Source organism: Pyrus communis, chromosome 10 (genome assembly GCF_963583255.1).
Source record: "Pyrus communis chromosome 10, drPyrComm1.1, whole genome shotgun sequence".
NCBI lineage: Eukaryota > Viridiplantae > Streptophyta > Magnoliopsida > Rosales > Rosaceae > Pyrus > Pyrus communis.
Genome location: NC_084812.1, coordinates 21022818 through 21044156, shown reverse-complemented (window position 1 = coordinate 21044156; position 21339 = coordinate 21022818). Strand labels below are relative to the sequence as shown.

General features: G+C 35.0%; 2 protein-coding genes across 2 annotated transcripts; one reads left to right on the top strand and one right to left on the bottom strand.

The window, feature by feature from the left end:
* Nucleotides 1-3677: 3677 nt before the first annotated feature.
* Nucleotides 3678-4172, bottom strand: LOC137747979 (uncharacterized). The gene has a single exon (XM_068488099.1). The coding sequence runs from the start codon at nucleotides 4170-4172 to the stop codon at nucleotides 3678-3680; it is 495 nt and encodes a 164-aa protein (XP_068344200.1).
* Nucleotides 4173-14053: 9881 nt separating this feature from the next.
* On the top strand, nucleotides 14054-21127 carry LOC137748380 (uncharacterized). The gene is made up of 7 exons (XM_068488527.1): nucleotides 14054-15885; nucleotides 16736-16854; nucleotides 17804-18430; nucleotides 18519-18831; nucleotides 20210-20375; nucleotides 20514-20616; nucleotides 20731-21127. The coding sequence occupies exons 1-7, from the start codon at nucleotides 14728-14730 to the stop codon at nucleotides 20846-20848; spliced, it is 2604 nt and encodes an 867-aa protein (XP_068344628.1). The 5' UTR covers nucleotides 14054-14727; the 3' UTR covers nucleotides 20849-21127.
* The last annotated feature ends 212 nt before the right edge of the window (nucleotides 21128-21339 follow it).

The following is a 21339-nucleotide window of genomic DNA, read 5'->3' as shown; positions in this document are numbered from 1 at the left end:
TGATTACTTTTGAATTCCTCATTGAAAAACGAGTGAAACGAACGAGAACTTAGCTATAACATAGGAACTGCATAACAACTGGATAATCCTTGGCTTGTGAGGTGATGCCCGTCAAGTTGCTTAAGTCTTCGGGCTTTGATGAGTGGGGGGGGTAGGCCTGGCAAACGGGTCGTGTCTGTCGTGTTCGTGTCGTTTTCGTGTAACACCTGTTATCTTAACGGGTCGTGTCGTGTCACACCCGTTATCTTAACGGGTCCTTAACAGGTCGTGTCACTTTACCCAACGGGTAAAGTGACCCGACCCGTTATGACCCGTTAAGAAAAAAATATATTTTTTTACAATTTGCACATACCACACATTGCGACATAAATATTACTTGAAAACATTAAAACATTTCTCGTTCAAGTACTATATCTACACTCGAAAATGAAAGCCTAATAAAAAAAATAATACATACACTACTAATCTATTACAAATATTAAATGTATATAATTATTAATATTATAGTTGATTCATACTTTTATTAAGTATATAAATTCCACTAGTGTAAATATTTTAAATTGAAGATCAAATTCATTCTTTGTATTCATATAGGGTCAAGGAGTGTAGCTGTTAAAATTCATCAAAATCAGAGTTAAAATAACCGTTAAATCTTGATTTTTCGTTTATAACCGTCGAAAAGCTTTGTCCCGTTACTTGATCTCTGAATGTTTTTTTTTTGTGATTTTTTGCTGATGTGATCTCCAAGCATATACAAACAATTTTGACGGTTTGGATCGTTGAAATTAGTTTTGGAGAATTCGTAAAACGATAGATTGACTAACACTTAGAGTTTATTTATACTTTCATTAAGTATAACATAAGATTTTGTGGTATCCACTTGTGTAAATATTTTAAATTGAAGATCGAATTCATTCATTGTATTCATATAGGGTCAAGGAGTGTAGTTATAAAAAATCATCAAAATCGGAGTTAAAATAACCGTTAAATCGTGATTTTTCGTTTATAACCGTTGAAAAGCTTTGTCCCGTTACTTGATCTCTGAATGTTTTTTTTTTTGTGATTTTTTGCTGATGTGATCTCCAAGCATATACAAACAATTTTGACGGTTTGGATCGTTGAAATTAGTTTTGGAGAATTCGTAAAACGATAGATTGACTAACACTTAGAGTTTATTTATACTTTCATTAAGTATAACAAAAGATTTTGTGGTATCCACTTGTGTAAATATTTTAAATTGAAGATCGAATTCATTCATTGTATTCATATAGGGTCAAGGAGTGTAGTTATAAAAAATCATCAAAATCGGAGTTAAAATAACCGTTAAATCGTGATTTTTCGTTTATAACCGTTGAAAAGCTTTGTCCCGTTACTTGATCTCTGAATGTTTTTTTTTGTGATTTTTTGCTGATGTGATCTCCAAGCATATACAAACAATTTTGACGGTTTGGATCGTTGAAATTAGTTTTGGAGAATTCGTAAAACGATAGATTGACTAACACTTAGAGTTTATTTATACTTTCATTAAGTATAACATAAGATTTTGTGGTATCCACTTGTGTAAATATTTTAAATTGAAGATCGAATTCATTCATTGTATTCATATAGGGTCAAGGAATGTAGTTATAAAAAATCATCAAAATCGGAGTTAAAATAACCGTTAAATCGTGATTTTTCGTTTATAACCGTTGAAAAGCTTTGTCCCGTTACTTGATCTCTGAATGTTTTTTTTTTGTGATTTTTTGCTGATGTGATCTCCAAGCATATACAAACAATTTTGACGGTTTGGATCGTTGAAATTAGTTTTGGAGAATTCGTAAAACGATAGATTGACTAACACTTAGAGTTTATTTATACTTTTATTAAGTATAACATAAGATTTTGTGGTATCCACTTGAGTAAATATTTTAAATTGAAGATCGAATTCATTCATGATATTCATATAGGGTCAAGGAGTGTAGTTATAAAAAATCATCAAAATCGGAGTTAAAATAACCGTTAAATCGTGATTTTTCGTTTATAACCGTTGAAAAGCTTTGTCCCGTTACTTGATCTCTGAATGGTTTTTTTTTGTGATTTTTTGCTGATGTGATCTCCAAGCATATACAAACAATTTTGACGGTTTGGATCGTTGAAATTAGTTTTGGAGAATTCGTAAAACGATTGATTGACTAACACTTAGAGTTTATTTATACTTTCATTAAGTATAACAAAAGATTTTGTGGTATCTACTTGTGTAAATATTTTAAATTGAAGATCGAATTCATTCATTGTATTCATATAGGGTCAAGGAGTGTAGTTATAAAAAATCATCAAAATCAGAGTTAAAATAACCGTTAAATCGTGATTTTTCGTTTATAACCGTTGAAAAGCTTTGTCTCGTTACTTGATCTCTGAATGTTTATTTTTTATGATTTTTTGTTGATGTGATCTCAAAGCATATACAAACAAGTTTGACGGTTGGGATCGTTGAAATTAGTTTTGGAGAATTCGTATGCCATCAATCAAGTTCCGTGTGTGTGTGTATATATATATATATTTATTAAGTAGATTTAAATCCATTTATTTTGTACGTATAAATTATAATTGACTGGTACACAGAATAGTACATACATCACGTGTCACGTGTGTCATTATAAAAATAGTGAGATATGTCATGACAGTCATGTGTGTGATAAAAAGTTCATAACTTAAAAAAAAAAAAAATTTCTCACCACTTCTATTAATTTTCATTTTTCCCTCTTTTTTTTGTTTCATTTTCAACTTTTTCTTATCATTTTCACTTTTCCCTCCAACATCTTTTCCTAATTCCCTCACATTTTTGTTTTATTTTCAACTTTTCTTAACATTTTCATTTTCCCTCCATTTTTTTTTTCAAAAAGGGCGGCAAGTTGGCAAATGCATGATCATGATTCATGCATATTAAATTATTAATTAATATGCATTATAGTTTTTATAAAATTTAATATATATATATGTATATAATTAGTATAGATAGACTTAATATTTTGGGGGTATAATTATTATAGTATATATAATAATTATAATTATTATAAATTTTATAGTTAATTTAATATATATTTATATATATATATATTTATTATAATTTTTAGGGGTATAAAATTGTAAAATTAATGTATATAATTATTACAATATTTTTTTAGGGTTATAAAATTATAAAAATAATATTCTGCTTATCGTGTATCGTGTTTACCCACGTGTATACCCGACCCAACCCGTTATCTTAACAGGTGCTTATCGGGTTACCCGATAAGACCCGATTCGTTATTGTGTCGACCCAAACACCTGTTAATTTCGTGTCGTGTCGTGTCGGGTTATCGGGTTGTGTCAGAAATTGCCAGGCCTAGTGGGGGGGTCACACATGGTACTTCCTTAAATTGTAGGTGATTCACTGCTTTTTGATCTTTTTGTCATTTCATGGTGGCGAGGGTGTAATTACTCTTGCCACCTACTCTGCTGATCTTATATGAACCTTCCTAGATGGGATCCATCTTTTTGGAGCCTTCTCTGTGGGCAGTGATGAAGGCTTTTCTTAAGACTAGATCTTTGGGCTGGAATTGCCATATCTTGGCTCTTTTGTTATAGCTGGAGATGAGCTGCTGTTGGTAGGCTGCGATGCGGATGATGGTCTACTTATGCTTCTCCTCTGCCAGATCTTAGCTTCTGGCCATCTCCTTACTGTTCTGCTCAATGCTTGGTAGTAGAGCGATGATACTTGGCTTGGTGACATTGGGATGAATGATTTCTTCTGAGCTAAATGCCAAAGAGAAAACAGTTTCATCGGTTGCTCGTCTTTTAGTGGTGCGATATGCCCATAGACATCTGGGGAGTTTATCTGGCCATTTTCCCTTCTTGTTGGTGAGGGATTTCATGAGGCAGTTAAGGATCATCTTGTTGGATGCTTCGCCCCGCCTATTGCCTTGAGGATATCTCGACGTGGACATGTGCTGCTTGATGTCATACTTTTGGAAGAACTTCGCCACATGTTTGCCCACGAATTGTAGACCGTTGTCAGTGAAAATGGACTGAAGGATGCCAAATCGGCAAATGATGTTCCTCCATAGGAAGCGCTTTATGTCTGTCTGAGTCGTGGTGGTCATAGGCTCTGCTTCTACCCATTTGGTGAAGCGATTGCCACGATCATCATGCATCTGCCCCCAGTAGCAGGCGGCATAGGTCCCAAGATCATCATGCAAATTTCTTCCTCCTTGATGTTGGACAAAATTGCACCTACAAAACAATTAACACCTTTGGTCAAGGCCAAGAACCTCACGCGCCCATGATGAATTTTTTTTAGGGGGGGGGAGGCTTTGGCCAAAGAACCTCCGATGCCAAAGTTAGAATTTAGAGAGAAAGTGTGTTAGAATTTTAGATAATTTTAGCAAGAGAATTGGAAGTGAACTTTGAGGAAAAGAATGGGGTTTAAATAGGAATGGCCGGCCTCCTAGGGTGAGAGAGGACCGGCCACCTAGCTTGTTTGTGGGCTAGGTTCTTGATTTGTGTTAATTTGGAAGTTATGGAATAATTACCTAATCAATTAGCTAATTAATAGAATAATTGCTTAATTGATTAGCTTATCAATATAATAAAAATGGAAGATTTTGAGAGTTACCTTGTGGAGAATATTGGATGAGGATGGATGAAATAGATTTTGAATTGTTACCAATTTTGGGCACTTTTGACTTGGTTGAGGGATGATTGCCCGCTGCTTATGCGTAGGAATCCCGATATACCTCAATGATATTTTTGTCCTCTTATATTTAAAAATTCATGTGCCGTCTTGTGATTATTTTTTGCTCCACAATTATGTTGGAAGATAGTATTGCAGAGGTTTCAGGTTTGCAAAAAGGAAATTATCCTAATTTTTAATTGTCCATGAGATTGACAATATATATCTATGAGATTGGAGCCAGTGATCGGATATTAAAGTATATGCGGAAGCCTACAGATTTGGTTTAACTTGTACTTGAAGCATGTGAGGCATCTTTTTCCTCATTTGGAGTTTTCTTCCCCATGATTTTCTTCAAGAAGATATTTATTTAGGGTCACTTCATTAGTATCCACGTTCAGCATGCTGTCCTTTTTTTTTTTTTTTTTTTTTGAGAGATTTTGTATTTTGGTTAGAATTATTGCTAGTGCGTTTTTCTTGTCTTTTATACTCCATGAAAGTAATCAGCAGAGAATAGTTTTATGTCATCCAATATATTCCTATTAAAAGAAGAAACTAATAAAAAATTAGTAATATTAGATAAATTAAATTTTCAAATCAAATAATGTGCTACTAATAAGAAATAAACAAGTTAATTAATATTTAATTATTATTTTTTTATTTAATTTATAAAATTTAATCTGTAAATTTAGTCTCATTAACGTTACTAATAAAAAAATTATGTAGATGGGTCGGGCCATGCTAGAGTAGGTTATCGTTTAGGAGCAACATTCTTTTTATGTCTTTATTGATTTATTTTGGTGTATATAATATATCAACCTTTTGTTTAATTTATTTGGTAAGTTAGGTCTATCTCCTTATTTGCTCAAGGTGGAAGCATGCATGGGCGTTCACACATTGGAAGGAACGCAGTGTGTCGCCATGCAGAAGCAGATGCACGTGGGTTCCATTGTAACTTTCTTCCTCAACATCTGTACCTACGGAGCAGGTGAAGATAACGACAACAAGGGAATTCTTTTGTAATTTTAATTCTCCACCCCTCTTATTTTGATCAATTAGTTTTTTCTTGAGCAACAAAACAAAGACTGCCAAAATGATCCTTCAAATCTTAAAACGATACATATCTTATTCTAATTTAGGATGCACAATTGTATGAAGGTTACAAATTGAATACAAGTCAAAATTCTGATCATATTTTAGAGGACATAAATTTTTGTGTTCATTTGGAATACTTGTTCCCTGACTTACGATTTTACAAATCTTTATTGTCCGAATATCATAATCAGAATCGTCTTTTTTTCTTGTCATCTAAAGAGCATATCTATAAAAAAAAATCATTCGATTTGGAGATCGTTTAGTCATTTATACGTATTAAACCAATCAATAATTTTGGTAACAAGTAACATCCTCATGATGAATCATCTATTTGTTTTCATATGAACAGCTAAACGCCCTCCAAATTGAATATATATTTTTTCAGATATAATCTTTAGATGAGAATAAAGAGAATAAACAGTTCTAATTATGATAATTATATCTTATTGCTTAGACATACAATTAAACATATAAATACCCATTAAGCATAGAAGAATCATGTCAACCACATAGGATTGGCTTGATATTGGTCATCCTCATTAGTTTATCTACTCATCTTAATCTTAATTCTAATAAATCTAATTGATCTACATGCAAAATTCCTAAGGTGATCGATCATTAGAAATCCAAATCTAGAATAGAATACATGCAAAGATTAACAACATAACATGTAATGTAATCGAATAATGATAAACAAATTAATTAGTTCACAAATATTCATGTCATGGCTTCATATAAACTTTAGAAAATAACTTAGTTACACATACAAATAAAAATAAAAGAAAGAACCTAAGCTTCATGACGAAGCATGTCCCTAAACTCTTCTTCACGAATTGCGGTGTGTGGTAATGGTATAGTATTATGGTGGAAGGGAGAGAGAGCTTAGGAGGCCTTAATGTTGCTATAAAAACCTAAAAGGTCTGGTAGAACTCTCCAAAGCAAAACAAATTTCAAACCAATTAAGGACACAAATTAAGAAAGAATCCTTATTGGCTTGGGGAACACGTAATCCGTTTTTCACACCAATTTTGGTGTTACAAAATATTAGCCACATTTAAACTTGAGACATTTAGAGATCGATCAAAGAAATTGGGAACATAGTGTTTAAAAAAATTATTTCAGATCAAATTAATCTTTTACAATAGAAATATGATCTATGAATGAAGTTAAAAAATAAAAATAAAAAAAATAAAAAAACGTATGTGAGTCATGCGTCCGGTAAGTAGTCCCACGTTTTGTAAAAAAAAATGGCGAGGGAGTAGTAAGCAACCTACATACACAATGGAAACACAAAAGAGGAATTGTTTGGATTATTTTTGTCAATTATTGTACAAAGAAATATGCATTTCCAATAAAAGATTAGACTAGCAAGAACAAGAATTATATATAAGAGCACTTCGGAATGAGCGTTTAAGCTATATTTTGGTAAAGGATTTCCATACCCCACCTTGAGGTTAAGTTATTAAAAAATAGAGAGATCAAACTACGGTTTGGTCAACCGTAATGATAGAATTGTGAGATGCTAAATCGCTTTGAATATTCACACATTTGTCAGCAGCAAGTTCAAACCCTTCAATCAAAGGGTCCACAATAAGATAAATATGTTTCACTTCAATATCATTTAATTATAAGCATGCTAGAGAACTTAAGTACCCTCCAATATTGTTGACCAAAAAAAAAGGCACCCCCCTATATTATCACTATCACCATCAAGATAACCATATAATTAATATAGTTTAGTAATATTATACGAGTAATAGAAATTATATGACATTTTCTCTACTTTCTTGACTTTGAGATAAAGCTAGCTTAGGGAATCTTATTCTCCAATCATAAAAGGAGATAAGATAATATGTTTTATTTAACTTATGTTCGAACCTCGTTTCATGCTACATATATATTAGAAAGAAAAAAAAATACCAGGTGGATCCCTATGCATATAGTTGAAGGAGATTGTAGATATAATTATAGTGAAATTTCTCTCCTCTTTAATTATTTCTTTTGGTAGGAGTGCTAAATCCGCTTAAATCTCGTATTTGAACACCCTTGAATTTTATTTAAAATGTAAAACTACTACAAAGTACGTAAAAGTTTCTTAAAAGAAAAAAAAAGTTTCTTGCAAACCCATATATTGAACACACACTAGGTTTTGAAACAATAGAACGTGAGTTTGCATAAGATATACTTCAAGTAAGTTTTTACATAATCTTCTTCTGTTCGAAGAAATGATTCATCGAAATAATGAGTCACAATTTGTATCGACACATCTGAAATCGTCAAATGTTTAGGTGTTCCTCTATTCAATCGTTTTCCTTCTTCTTGTTGCTGGATATCTCATTCGTACACATTTTCTCTTTGTTTCTCAAGCCTATAGTGAGTTAGACAAAGAGAAAAAGTATAATCCGGAGGAGTTGAGTGATGGGAATAGTCAAAGTTCATTTCAGATACAGTACAAATAGAATATGATCCTCTTTCATTTCTTTCTATATTTATTGACAACCACTATAATCTTGATAACAAACAAGTAAGTCTTATGTGTACTTTTACAGTTTTTATTTGGATTTTATTTTCTGATCGTTGTGTTGCATACGATTGCAGATCATTGTGTTGGCACGTTTCAATTTTTATGTTGAATTTGCTTAGAAGTGACAAGTAGCCTGTAGTTTTTGTCAGTGATTATTCCACTGTTATTAAAACATTTTATTCACTTTTAATATAGTAGCTAGTCAAATATTATTATTGTTATTAGTTGTGAATAACTAAACAATATAAGCGTAAAAGAATGCTAATCACTATAATTCGGGTTTGCTATCTAATTTGTTTTGGTTGTTGAGACTGATCCCAATTAACCTATATGTTCTAAAATGTTCTCAGTCATAGGATTGTATGTTGACTATTCTCAACAACTGGTATTTATCGTGTTTATAATACTCGTTTCATGTCAACAAGAGTTTGATCGCTAAAATAATACAAATTAATCATTATCTTTTGCATATCATTGACTTTGAGATTCTACACCACAGGTTAAAGGTTTGTTCTGTGTATCATCTGGATTTTTATCCTATGTTTTACATAAACTTGAATGGATTCATAATACTAAATTCCTAATGCAAGTTGAACTAAAGCTGAAAATATCATGTACTTAGTAAAATAATTGTGGTTCCACCTTTGGATTTCCTTCCTTACATAGGTTTGATTTGGATATTTGGTGCATACTTCTTTCCTCCAGATAATACACTATATATAGAGAGGCTATGTATGGAGTAGCTATATGTCCTTAAATAATATCACGTTATTATCACGCCTATAGCCGGCTATAGGATGGTGTAAGTGATACCACCCAGCAAGATCTCGGTTTTATAGAACCCCAAATTTTGGTCTAATAGTTCTGTACAAGATGTCAGTTTTTTCTTAAAAAGTATACATACAGTAAGAATCTCTCACATCCTCATTTTCTTCAACTCTAATATTGTGTATTGACATGGTTAATTGTCTTTAGTATAGATCACCATATAGAAATTAGGATTTAGATCTTTAGTAGCATATTAGTGGATCGCTTTGATTTTTCTTTTATGATACCTAAAATCTAAAATCTAAGTTCTAAATTCATTATATACTCTATATTTTGAATAATCCACTTAGTAAGTAGATTTATAGTTGAACAAAAGTAAGCATGTTATGTTATATTTTCTTAATTTTTATTTTCAAAAATATAAAATGGAAAAGAGTTTCAAATCACAATTTTTTTCCCCTTTTGCATTTCTATAACTCTTTGGTTTCTTCTTTTATGAAAGTTTTAGTATATTGTTATCTTCTAGTGTTTTTTTTCTTCGGGTTCGTATGAATTTTCGACGCATATATTGAATATTCTTTAATTTTACTATTAGAACTCCTTTTGCTTTAATTATTGTTTACAATAATTTTCTTCCATGAACTTTATGTAGCCTCTAGAGCTTGGTATTTAACGATGTCTATAGCTAAGACGCCTCACTTTAGTTTTTTATTGAGTGCGAGGCCATAATTTTTTATGCCCATGACATGTGGTACTCACACTCAATGTGATTGGAATAACCATAAAGCCCTCATAGTGTGGTCAGAGCTATATACGTATTTCGGATTGGACTACCACATGTCATGGTAATCCAGCACGACTCCATTAGTTTTAAGCCTATTAAAGCATATTACTTGTTTTCTAAGTAAAGAAAACCTAATTCAAGTCAAGTTAGGATATCTTGGGGATTAGGCAATGTAATCATAATCTTAGGAGGATTAAATACCTTATCCTTGATTCCTTACTAGATAGTCTCCTAATTTAATAGGAATTACTCTCTCAAGATCTCTATAAATACCCTAGTCTAGGTATTTACTGGAGTGCTCTCTTTGACATCTCCAAGGATTCTCTGTGGATATCTCTACGATTCATATCCTATACATTACACATATTCTTTCATGCACGTCATTGTCTATGCGTAGACATAGAGACTCATCTCTGCTACGCGCCTAAGCCAAGGCACCTTCGTCAAGGATGTATTTCGATGTAGCACGTATCATACATACTCCTTTCTTAAAACTACACTCGTGATTTGATTCTCCTTCCCTGGAGATATGTAGGTAGTTCGATCATGGATTCATTCACACCCCAAGCAACCCCATTCTCTCATTGCTAGAGTTCATGAGCAATTCCAACTTAATTACGCCTCTATTTGTGGATGTGTGTGATTTTGGTTCCAACAATTGGTGCTTAGAAAAATCATATTTTTCAGCCAATGACCTTTGTTGGGAGAAATGACGAAAGATCTTGAAGACAAAGCTTTTGATTGATGCTCCAAAAGAACAAATCTCTTGTTGTTCATAATAACCACCAATTTCGGTGACTCACACGAAAAATACTTTCTGAATGAATATTGCTGTTGTCTATGATCAAGGCCTGGGTTTTCCAAGCAAACACAAAAAAAAAAGAATTTCTAATACCTTTACTTATTTTTTTCCAATATCCTATTGCTCTGAAAAGTATTATTCACTTAAGCATGAAACAACTAAGAACACAATTTGACTAGTTGTTGTTGTTTTAGAAGAGGGACATGTGTTGCTCGCACAACCCATTTATTTTGTGTTATTTGGCAGCAAAAACTCAGGCTCCTAAACCAACGGAGCTTCGAGAGGCAATCTGACAGACCAAGGTCCCCATGTCGAGAACTTTTTTGTTAGCCATTCTGCCAGAGCTATTAAATCCAACAACAACAAAGCCTTTTTGACAAGTATAACGAAGTCCCATCATGGGAAGAATTTCACTGGGAGCATGTCACCCCAAAGGAAGGCATAAGTTCAATTCTGCAACTCTGCTTACAACCCAAAACGTCATGCATTGCGGGCACCTCATTTGGAACGCATGACAACTATGCCTAGCAAAGGCTCGGAGCTTGTTCATGCAAAACGATCCTTGAGTTAGATAAAATATAAACAAGGTGCTACTTGACGATACAAACTCTGACTAAATGCTTAGTCTGGAATGACTTGTTGAGCATACAAAGACCTTGTCAGAAGTCTACAATCAAATTTTCATGCGAGTCAATATGAGTTCACACTAAATGGGGGCAATGTTCAAAAGCTCTAGGAGTAATGTAATTGCGTCTTAAACCAATTATGCGCACTTAAATGATTTATATCAGAAAAATGACTTTCCGGATGAATTTCATTACACAGCCAGCTGGGAACAAGAGCAAAGCTTGAAGATTGACGTGTCAAATTAATTTTTGACCTAATCAATCATTCCAAATCTTTAAGCAAAGATAGTCACATATGCATTCTCGTCAAAACTGCACATATGGCAGAATAAATCTTCTTGATTTTTCCATGTGATGTTCTTTATATCCTTGGAAAGATAAGAGACATAACTATAATGTTCCTATTTTACAAAAAAAATTAGAATGAAGAAAAGTCTCAGATCTGGCATCTAACACAGCTAAACAGAAAACCAGCACAACCAGAACATCACAGAAGCACTGTCAAATTAACATATTAAACTGTACTTGCTAAAAAAGAACTAGGCATTACTATATTAATTTGGTATTGAATTTGTTATCTACGAGATTCGAATCTAATACCTTTTACTTACAAATAGAGAAGAATACTACTAGACTATAATACAAATGGCTATACCATATCAACTTAAACTGCACAATATGGATGACTTGGTAAAACATTCACGCTCTCATTTTTTGGATTTATTTCCTTATATAGTTTGGTTTTGGATATTATTCTTCTTTTTCTTAACAGTTCTGGATATTATTTCACCTCTTTAAGGAAAAGTGAGACTCAATTATTAAAAAAAAAGAAAAGAAAAAAAGAAGTTATTTTGTAATTTCTTACATGATGTTGAAAATACCGCTAACCCACTGAAAAAAGAAAATCAGTATTTAAATGAAAAACAAAGAAGTATATGGCATCGCCTAATAGCTCGGCGCTCTTGTCTCTCCTTACCCTTTCGGATGTTCTCTCTCTCTTGTGTCTCCCTGAAATGTTAATATATGAAATTTTGAAATCATTCCCTTCTCTATACTTTCTCTCTCTTCTTTTTATTTTCTCTGCGTCTTCAACAATTCTCTCGTTCACTCACATTTGGCTAAAGCTTAGGGTTTCATTGAAGAAATCCTAAGCTTCCATTCAATTTAGCACGAAACAACTAAGAATACAATCTAACTACTTATTATTAGTTTACAATAGGGGCATGTGTTGATTACACAACCCCTTTATTTTGTATTATTCGGTAGCAAAAACTCAGGCTCCTAAACCGGCGGAGCTCTGAGAGACAATCTAACCAACTGAAGTCCACATATTAAGAACCTTTCTGTCAACCATTCTAGTGAAGGCAGTAACTCCGACAACAACAACGACAATGACAAAGCTATTCCACAAGTATTTAGAAGTGCCATCATGGGAAGAAATTCACTAAGGGCATGTCACCCTAAAAGAAAGCATAAGTTCAACTTCGCAACTCCACCTATAACCAAAACGCAATGCACTGGGGGCATCTCATTCAGAACGCATGACAACTCCACCTAGCAGAGGCTTAGAGTTAATTTGCTCATGCAAAGCGATCTTTGAGTTGGATCAAATATAAACAGGGTGCTATTTCATAACACAAGCTTCAACTAAATGCTTAGTCTGGAACGACTTGCTTAGCACACAAAGTACGAAAAAAGGAACTTGGCTTATTCCAAAAGAAGGTAGCAAAAATGGACTAGCACCTCATAACGAATCCAACTCGTAGACCTCTTGTCTAAAGTCTACAATCAACTTTTCATGCGACTCAATTTGAGTCCATCAACTCTCAAATTAGGGCAAGTGCTCAAAAGCAATGAGGGCCATGTATTCGTGCCTTAAACCCATTCTACACACTTAAATGATTTCTATCAGAAAATTGACTTCTTGAATGCATTTCAACCCACGACCAGCTGGAAACGAGAGCAGAGACTAAAGATTGACGTGTCAAAATTTCACAATTTTTACCCAATCCATCCTTCCAGATCTTCGAGCAAAGAACGTCACATCACATTTTCCATCAAAACTACACTTGGGAGAACGAATATTTCGAAGTCTTTCCGTTTTTTCCATGTGATGTTCCTTATACCTTTAGAAAGATAAGAGACATAACTACAATGTCTCTATGTTTTACCTAAATTTTTTTAGAAGGAAGAAAAGCCTCAAATCTGGCATGTAAAGAGAATAAACTAGCACAACCAGCACATCAAAGCAGCATTGTCAAATTGACAGATTAAACTGGACTTGCTAAAAAAGAAGTGGGGTTTGCTATATTAATTTGATATTGAATTTGTTAAATACGAAGTTTTAACTTAAAATGTTCTACTTACAAATAAAGAAGAATATTACTAAACTATAATATAAGTGGCCATGACATATCAACTTAAACTGCACAAATACGACTTACTTAATAAAATATTTATGCAGTTACAATCATGCTCTCTTTTTTGGATTTATTTTCTTATACAGCTTGGTCTTGGATAGTATCCTTCTTTTTCTTAACAGTTTTGGATATTATTTCACCTGTTTAAGAAAAATTGAGCCTCAATTATTGAAAAAAATAATAATAAGTTATTTTGTAATTTCTGACGTGACGTGGAAAATACTGCTGACCCACAGAAAAAGGAAAATCAGTATTTAAATGAAAAACAAAGAAGTACGTGGCATCACATAATATCTCCTCTCTCTCTCTCTCTCTCTCTCTCTCTCTGTCTCCTGTCTCCTGTCTCCTGAAATGTTAATTTATAAATTCTGAAATCATTCCCTTCTCTGATCTCTTTCTTCTTTTTTGCTCTGCGTCTTCAACGATTCTCTCGTTCACTCACATTTGGCTGAAGCTTAGGGTTTCGTTCCAGACGAAACTCTCTCTTTCTCTCTCCATCTCTCCCTATCTCTCTCTAACATACACCCAGTGAGGTTAGGAAACCAAAAGATTGAAGCTTCAGAGGTACGTCATCTTCTTCTTCGTCGAACCAATCATAATTCCGACATTTCCGCGAATGCTCACAGGCCGATCTATTTTGCCTCCAATTTTCGTGTTTTCATCTTCCTGGAATCATCCAATTCTCAATTGGGTATGTGCAATTTTGTTGTTAGGGGTGTGCGTTTGCGACCTATGAATGGATGAATTTCGATTTTGAATTAGGTTAGTGCTCACTGTTTCTTCGATTGCGTATTTTTTTTTATATTTTTGGAATCAATTTGGGGGATTGATTCTGGATTGCCGTAGATTATGAATGTTGGTTAAGCTGCAACTTTTGTTTTTTGATTAATTTAATATGTTAGTTTTGACTTTTGGGGCTGGAAATGGAGTGTTAATGTTTAGGGGAGTGGCGGGAATTGAACAGAGCGGGTAAAGGTTGGTGCTTGGATGCCCTAGTGTGGGATTTGATAGGTTAGTGATGATGGATTTTGAGCCGTTACAACAGAAACCAGAATCCGCTGATGCCTGTGCCGATTTTGAGCGTGGATTTGAGGAATTCATGCGTGGGCACTTGGATGAATGTATGTCATTTGCATCATGTAGTTCTCCTCGTAATCCTGATGATGAAGATGACGAGGGTGAGCAGCTTGTGCGGAGGAGACGCAGGTTGGATTTGGAGGGTGATGATTTAGCAGAGTCATCTGCTGCGCGGTGCCACCACTCGCGGATTTTGAGCCGTTGGGCTGCGCGGCAGGCGCAGGAGATGATAACAACGATTGAGAGGAGGAATCGTGAATCAGAGTTGATGGCACTTGCAGGGCTGCACACGGTTTCAATGCTTGACTCCTCATTCTTGAGGGAGTCGCAGTCTCCTACCTCAAGGCGGCAGGGGGCTGTGGAGAGGCCAAGCACTCAGGCATCTGCAATATTGCAAATGTGGAGGGAGTTAGAGGATGAGCATGTGTTGGATAGAGCGCGTGAAAGAGTGAGGGAAAGGTTGAGGCATAGGAGGAGTGTTGAGGCTAATACTAATGAGTCAACCACAAATATGTCTGAAAGTCGGGGGACTGAGAATCAGGGTAGTTTGGCGGATGCAAGTGAGAGTGAGAATGAGTTTGGAACTTGGTCACATGATCAAATAGGTTCACAACGTGAACATGGTGCTAACGACGATTCTAGTAGAGAGCAATCTCCTGATCTTGGCGAAGTCGAGAGGGAGAGAGTGAGACAGATTGTACGGGGATGGATGGAAACTGGGATTAGTGATCATTCGTCCAATGTTGCTCAGAGAAACACTAGTCCCAGATCAGAGTGGCTTGGTGAGACAGAGCGTGAAAGGGTGAGAATTGTTCGTGAGTGGGTACAAATGGCAAGTCAGCAAAGAGGAGCTCGTGGGGGCCAGAGGGATGAGCAAGTCACCAGTGGCGGTGCTCAAGTTGATCGAGCACGTGATGGGACGGTTACTGACCATGAAGAAGGCCAAGCAGACCACATTCGCAGGGACATGCGGAGATTGCGTGGAAGACAAGCTCTAATTGATTTGCTTGTAAGGATTGAGAGGGAACGACAAAGGGAGCTCGAGTGTTTGGTGGAGCATCGGGCAGTCTCTGATTTTGCTCATCGTAACCGCATTCAGGTCAGTTCTCTCATGAAGATTGTTTATTCATGCCTTCTATTTTTTTAACATAAATCAATTTTCTCCAGTGGTGTGGTTGATATTTAAAAATTGGCTTTATCAATGAATGTGATTTCTATGTTCTAGTTTTACCGGATTTTGTAGAATACTTAAAGTTTGTGCTCATTAATTGTCTGGATTATTTAGAAGATCAAATAGCTGGGTACAATTGTTGTCATATGAGTAGCAGAGATGTCCGCATTTTGTGTTTATGATCCCATTTTCTATTATGAATGAATTTTTCTGGTCCTATTTGTATCTCCTTGTATCAGTGGATAAGGATGAGCTAGAGGCACAGAACTGATGGTTCAGTATGGAAGGCGTTTTCTTATTTCTCTGATATATCTTGCTTCTGTCTCAGTGGGAGATATGGGCTTATTCGTAAGTGTATCGTTTTGGGTTGCTAGATCAGGCTGCAGAGATACCATTGTATTCACTTAGCTTGCTCCCAAATTAGAATCTACACCCTGCAGAATACATTTTAACACAAACGTTTATCAATAATTATATTGCTACAAGGTGCATGATGATGTATTGTTAATTTAGGAAGAATAGCTATCAGTCATCCCCTATCTTTTCCCCCTTTTATTCATGCATTTTTAAAGGCATTTCCTATTTATGCCTGGTCTCATTGCCATTGCCTATAACATAGACGTGCTACAAGTTGCATTGATGGTATCCCAACATAATGGAATTGCGTATTTCTTTCCGGCACAGCTACCCAAAATTTTCTGTTTTATGACACAGTAGAGATTAAGTTTCCTGCAAATGTGGGCATGATTTGGCTACTAATACAATTAAACATTTTCAGTCATTACTCAGAGGGAGATTCCTGCGAAATGAAAGACCTGTTGAAGAAGAAAGACCGCCTTCCATGGCTGCTGGTGAATTAGTTCAGTTGAGACAGAGACACACAGTTTCTGGTTTAAGGTATGTGATGTTTTTAGTCATGCCATGTCTTACGATGCCTAAATTTTTTCATCACTTCCTTATTTGTTAACATTGGTATTTTTTTCGTTTATTCTTTTGTTCAGACTTTTAGTAGTTCTCTGATTTTTTAAAAGCTATCTATTTAATGAGAAAAATCTAAGGGAACATAGCATACTTTATGTTGTCTTGAAGGAACACATTTATCATCTCTGTCATTTCTCTCTAGTTTTGTTGTTGAGTCAGTTTACATCATTATATGAATAATTGGTTGAGGTTAGAGAATTCTTTTGTGAGGCCCTCCACAGTAGGCCGGAGAAAGTGAACATGATACCAATATATTGAACTCATATAGGAATCACACTTCTATAGTGGGCCGAAAAATTTGTGTGTGATACCAATATATTGAACTCGTGAGTGTGATGCTTATAAACTAATTCTGGAAGTATTGACTCTGACAGTTATTGGTGGGCTTGTGGGAGATTTTCTTTTTAAATCTACTATGCTGTGAAGAAACATAACTAATGATGGGCTTGTGGGGGTGGGGGAGAAACATAAAATTTCTAGATGGCATTGCCAGATCAACCATTACTTTAAGCATGCGTTTTTCTCCTGTTTTCAAATAGAGTAGATAAAGTCTTATAGCTGAATAAATGTGCATCAGTATTACATATTAATACTAGTGGCTATGCTCTAATACTTGGGATTGCTTTACAATATTTCTTCCTGGATAATAATAAAAATACAGAAAAAATACGAGATACTCTTTGGTTTGCGTTTTCTTATTCTTGGTTTTACTTTGGTTTACTTTATTGTTTGGGTTTTAATGCTCCAATTATATCTTTTGATTATTGTTGGATTCCATTAAATGAATGATAATTCTGTGTTGAAGGACGAACAAGAGTTGTGAATGTCAGTTGTTAGCATAATGACAAGTTTGTTTCCTTGTTAGGGAAGGGTTCCGCTCCAGATTAGAAAATATTGTTCGTGGTCAAGTTGGCAGCCAAACTGATTCTACAACTAATGGTAATATTAATGATTTTAGAAGCGAGTATACTCAAACAAGTGCTTCACAGGATGTCCAACAGGAAAATAATGATCAATTGCAGCCTGGCAGTCAGGCAACTGACATCAATCAGTTGCCAGATCAAACGGTTAGCTTGGAGATTAACACTACTGATGACCTTCTAGATTGGCAAGAAACTACTAATCAAGGAGGGAATTGGCAGGAACCAGTGGCTGAAAATGACACACAAAACTGGCAGCAGCCAACCTTTGGTCAATTGAATGAATGGAGAGATGGTAATTCCGAAGATACGGCTGAAAATTGGCAAGGAAATTCAGTCGATAATTGGCCTGAGGAAACAACCAGAAACGTTGATGGAGAAGCAGATCATCGACAAGAAGCCCAGGGAATTTGGCATGAGAATGGTACTCAGGAGGCTGTTGGAAATTGGGCCGAAGGGCCTTCTGGTCCAGTGAGAAATCGCCGCTCCGTTCCAATTAGAAGATTCAATAGATTTCATCCGCCAGATGATGATAACGTGTACAGCATGGAACTCAGGGAACTTCTGAGCAGGTATTTGATCACTTGTAGATTGATTACATGTACAACATAGACTTATTATTTGGTTCTTTTTATAATGGTTATGATTTCTATGTTGTAGGAGAAGTGTCTCTAATCTTCTTCGCAGTGGGTTCCGTGAAAGTCTGGACCAACTGATTCAGTCATATGTTGAAAGGCGAAGTCATGCTCCCATTGATTGGGAATTGCATAGAAACTTGCCAACACCAACTCCAGCTTCACCAGAGCATGATCAGGAGCAACAGCGGGATGAGCAGAATGAAGATCAACGTGATGCCATCAACAGACCTTCACTTGTTCTACCATCTCCACCAGTGCCCCCACCACAGCCATTATGGCATCAGGACTTACATCACACAGGCTGGTCTCGTCATAGCATGCATCGTTCAGAAATTGTGAGCCATCTTTTCTTTCTCTTAATGCACAGCTTGTTCAGGCTTTCTGATCATTTTTTTCTCAAAATTTTAGGTGTGGCTTACCAAGACCATGCATAATAGCCAGCTCTATATTCTGTGTCACTGGCTTTTAAAGTTTTATACCAGGTTAATTAATATAATATATTATTTATAAAGATATAAAAGATATAATATATTATTTATAAAGGAGTAATGCTAGGGAGACCACATATTTGTACCACGTTGATGTACCATCTCATGTGGCAAGTGATGCGTACAATCAACATCCAATTAGATAAATCCATTAATTGACTTGCCACAATAGATGGTACACAAACGTGGTATAAATATGTGGCCTCCCTAGCATTTTCCATTATAGTATATACAATAAACAATAACATTTACTATTTAATATATATTTTTATTTGTATTGAATTTTATTGTCAATTAATATATTAGTATCCAATATCTATTATACTGATACTATTATTATATGTATAATATACAATTTTAAACTCGCTAGATTTTTATTTATATTTAAATGTCTAGAATTCATAGTATGTAGAATAAGACTATATTTAATTTGAAATAGAATCCCTATTTCTTTTTGTCATTCATTTTGTTGGTCATTGAGTAATTGGGACCTTAGTAAGATATCACCTCTAGGATTAAGGGCTGGTTTGGTATTGCTGTGTTTTGAAAAAAAAATTGTTTCTAATGTGCTGTGAGAATAAGCAGCTGTGAAATAAAGCAGCAGAGTGTTTGGTAAACTTCTTTGTAATAGTGCTTTTGAAAAAAAAAAAAAAAACAGTATTATAGTGTTTGGTAGACTTTTATGTAAAACAGAAGTGAAAAAAAATCGATTTTTCAAAGTTGGGTTTTACAGCTTCTTGTTTTTGGCTTTTTTTCATCCAAAACTATGAAAAAAAGCTGAAGCTGAATGTTTACCAAACACAAAAACAGCTCCCAGCTTTTTTTTATTCCAGCTTTTTTCAGAATCACCTCAATACCAAACCAGGCCTAAATGACATGATTTTTTTTTTTTTTCACTTTTATATTTTATTCCATTTATAATTCTGTTTGTAATTTATTTTATTCCATTACTTTTTCTCGTAACACCATGTGTTGTAGTGATTGCCATGTTTAGAATTTATAATATTTTACTTAATATTTGGAAATTGTTGTAAATTTTACAAATTTTTAAGGGAGTCTTTCATTCCTAAGACATCATACCATAACAAAACTACTTGTGATGTATTGCGCCTGTTTAGTTGATGATTGATGCGAAATGGAGTTGGACTGGATTTTCTTTCCTGTGTCTAGTTTGTTTCCTTTCTCTCTTCTGCTTTCTCTGAACGTGGATCCTGACATGGAGCAGGAATGGGAGATGATTAATGATCTCAGAGCAGACATGGCAAGACTACAGCAAGGCATGAGTCACATGCAGAGGATGTTGGAGGCCTGCATGGATATGCAATTGGAGTTGCAGCGATCTGTCAGACAGGAAGTCTCTGCAGCTTTGAATCGTTCATCTAGTGAAAAAGGTTGGTTTCAGTTTCAATATTTTAAATGACAAGGAAACAAGTTTCTTCCGAGAATCTGTATGAATGTGGCATCTGCTTTCATTGAAGCTACATTTTAATCTCCGGGTTATTCATATGAAAGATGCTATTGCTTTGCAGGTTTGGGCGCTGAGACATCAGAGGATGGGTCCAAATGGGGTCATGTGAGAAAAGGGACCTGTTGTGTGTGTTGTGATAGTCAAATCGATTCTCTCTTGTACAGGTATATTGCTTATAACCATGATACATTTGTTTTGGCGGTTGTCGATGACTATCACTTTGTAATAAACTGTTCTTTGTATCCCTTTTCCCCCCCTTTTCTTTCGTTTGGGTGCAGATGCGGGCACATGTGCACTTGTTCAAAATGTGCGAACGAGTTGATTCGTGGCGGAGGGAAGTGCCCACTTTGTCGAGCACCGATTGTTGAGGTGATTCGAGCATACTCCATACTGTAAATTTAACTATTTAATAGGAAAGAAAAGAAAAATAAATAAATAAAAACTGAATAGAATGACCGGAATGGTGGAAAGAGGGGGGAGATGGTGGTTGTTCCATAGGATGAAGATGAATGGGAAGCTTCTGTGGTCCTTTTTTCTGTGGAGTGTTTTAGTAGTTGCCGATGTTTTTCTGATTATATATGGAAATTCGAATGCATTGTATAATTAGAATAACAGACGGCACTCTTGATTCATCATTCTTACGTAAATAAAATCTTCGCTGAATTTTTTTCTTTTCGTTTTGTTTCCCCGTTGGTTCTCAGCTCTAGCTATCATAGGCAAGCATAACTGTGATTAGTAAATTGGTACAAATTTTTACAGTATAGTAGGGCGGAGAAAGTAGGGCTGGTGAGAGAACAAAACGGAGTAGGTAAACGTAAGATTATGTGTAATTAGTGCATTTAGTGTAGTTTTTAACAGAATTGCTTGTAAATTACTTGCTGTGATGG

Bases quoted from the DNA above. Each gene is read 5' to 3' on its own strand.
- LOC137747979 (XM_068488099.1), bottom strand. From the start codon at position 4,172: ATGCATGATGATCGTGGCAATCGCTTCACCAAATGGGTAGAAGCAGAG.
- LOC137748380 (XM_068488527.1), top strand. From the start codon at position 14,728: ATGATGGATTTTGAGCCGTTACAACAGAAACCAGAATCCGCTGATGCC. The intron at 18,431-18,518 runs GTATTTGATCAC...TCTATGTTGTAG, and splicing joins CTCAGGGAACTTCTGAGCAG to GAGAAGTGTCTCTAATCTTC. The intron at 18,832-20,209 runs GTGAGCCATCTT...GACATGGAGCAG, and splicing joins GCATGCATCGTTCAGAAATT to GAATGGGAGATGATTAATGA.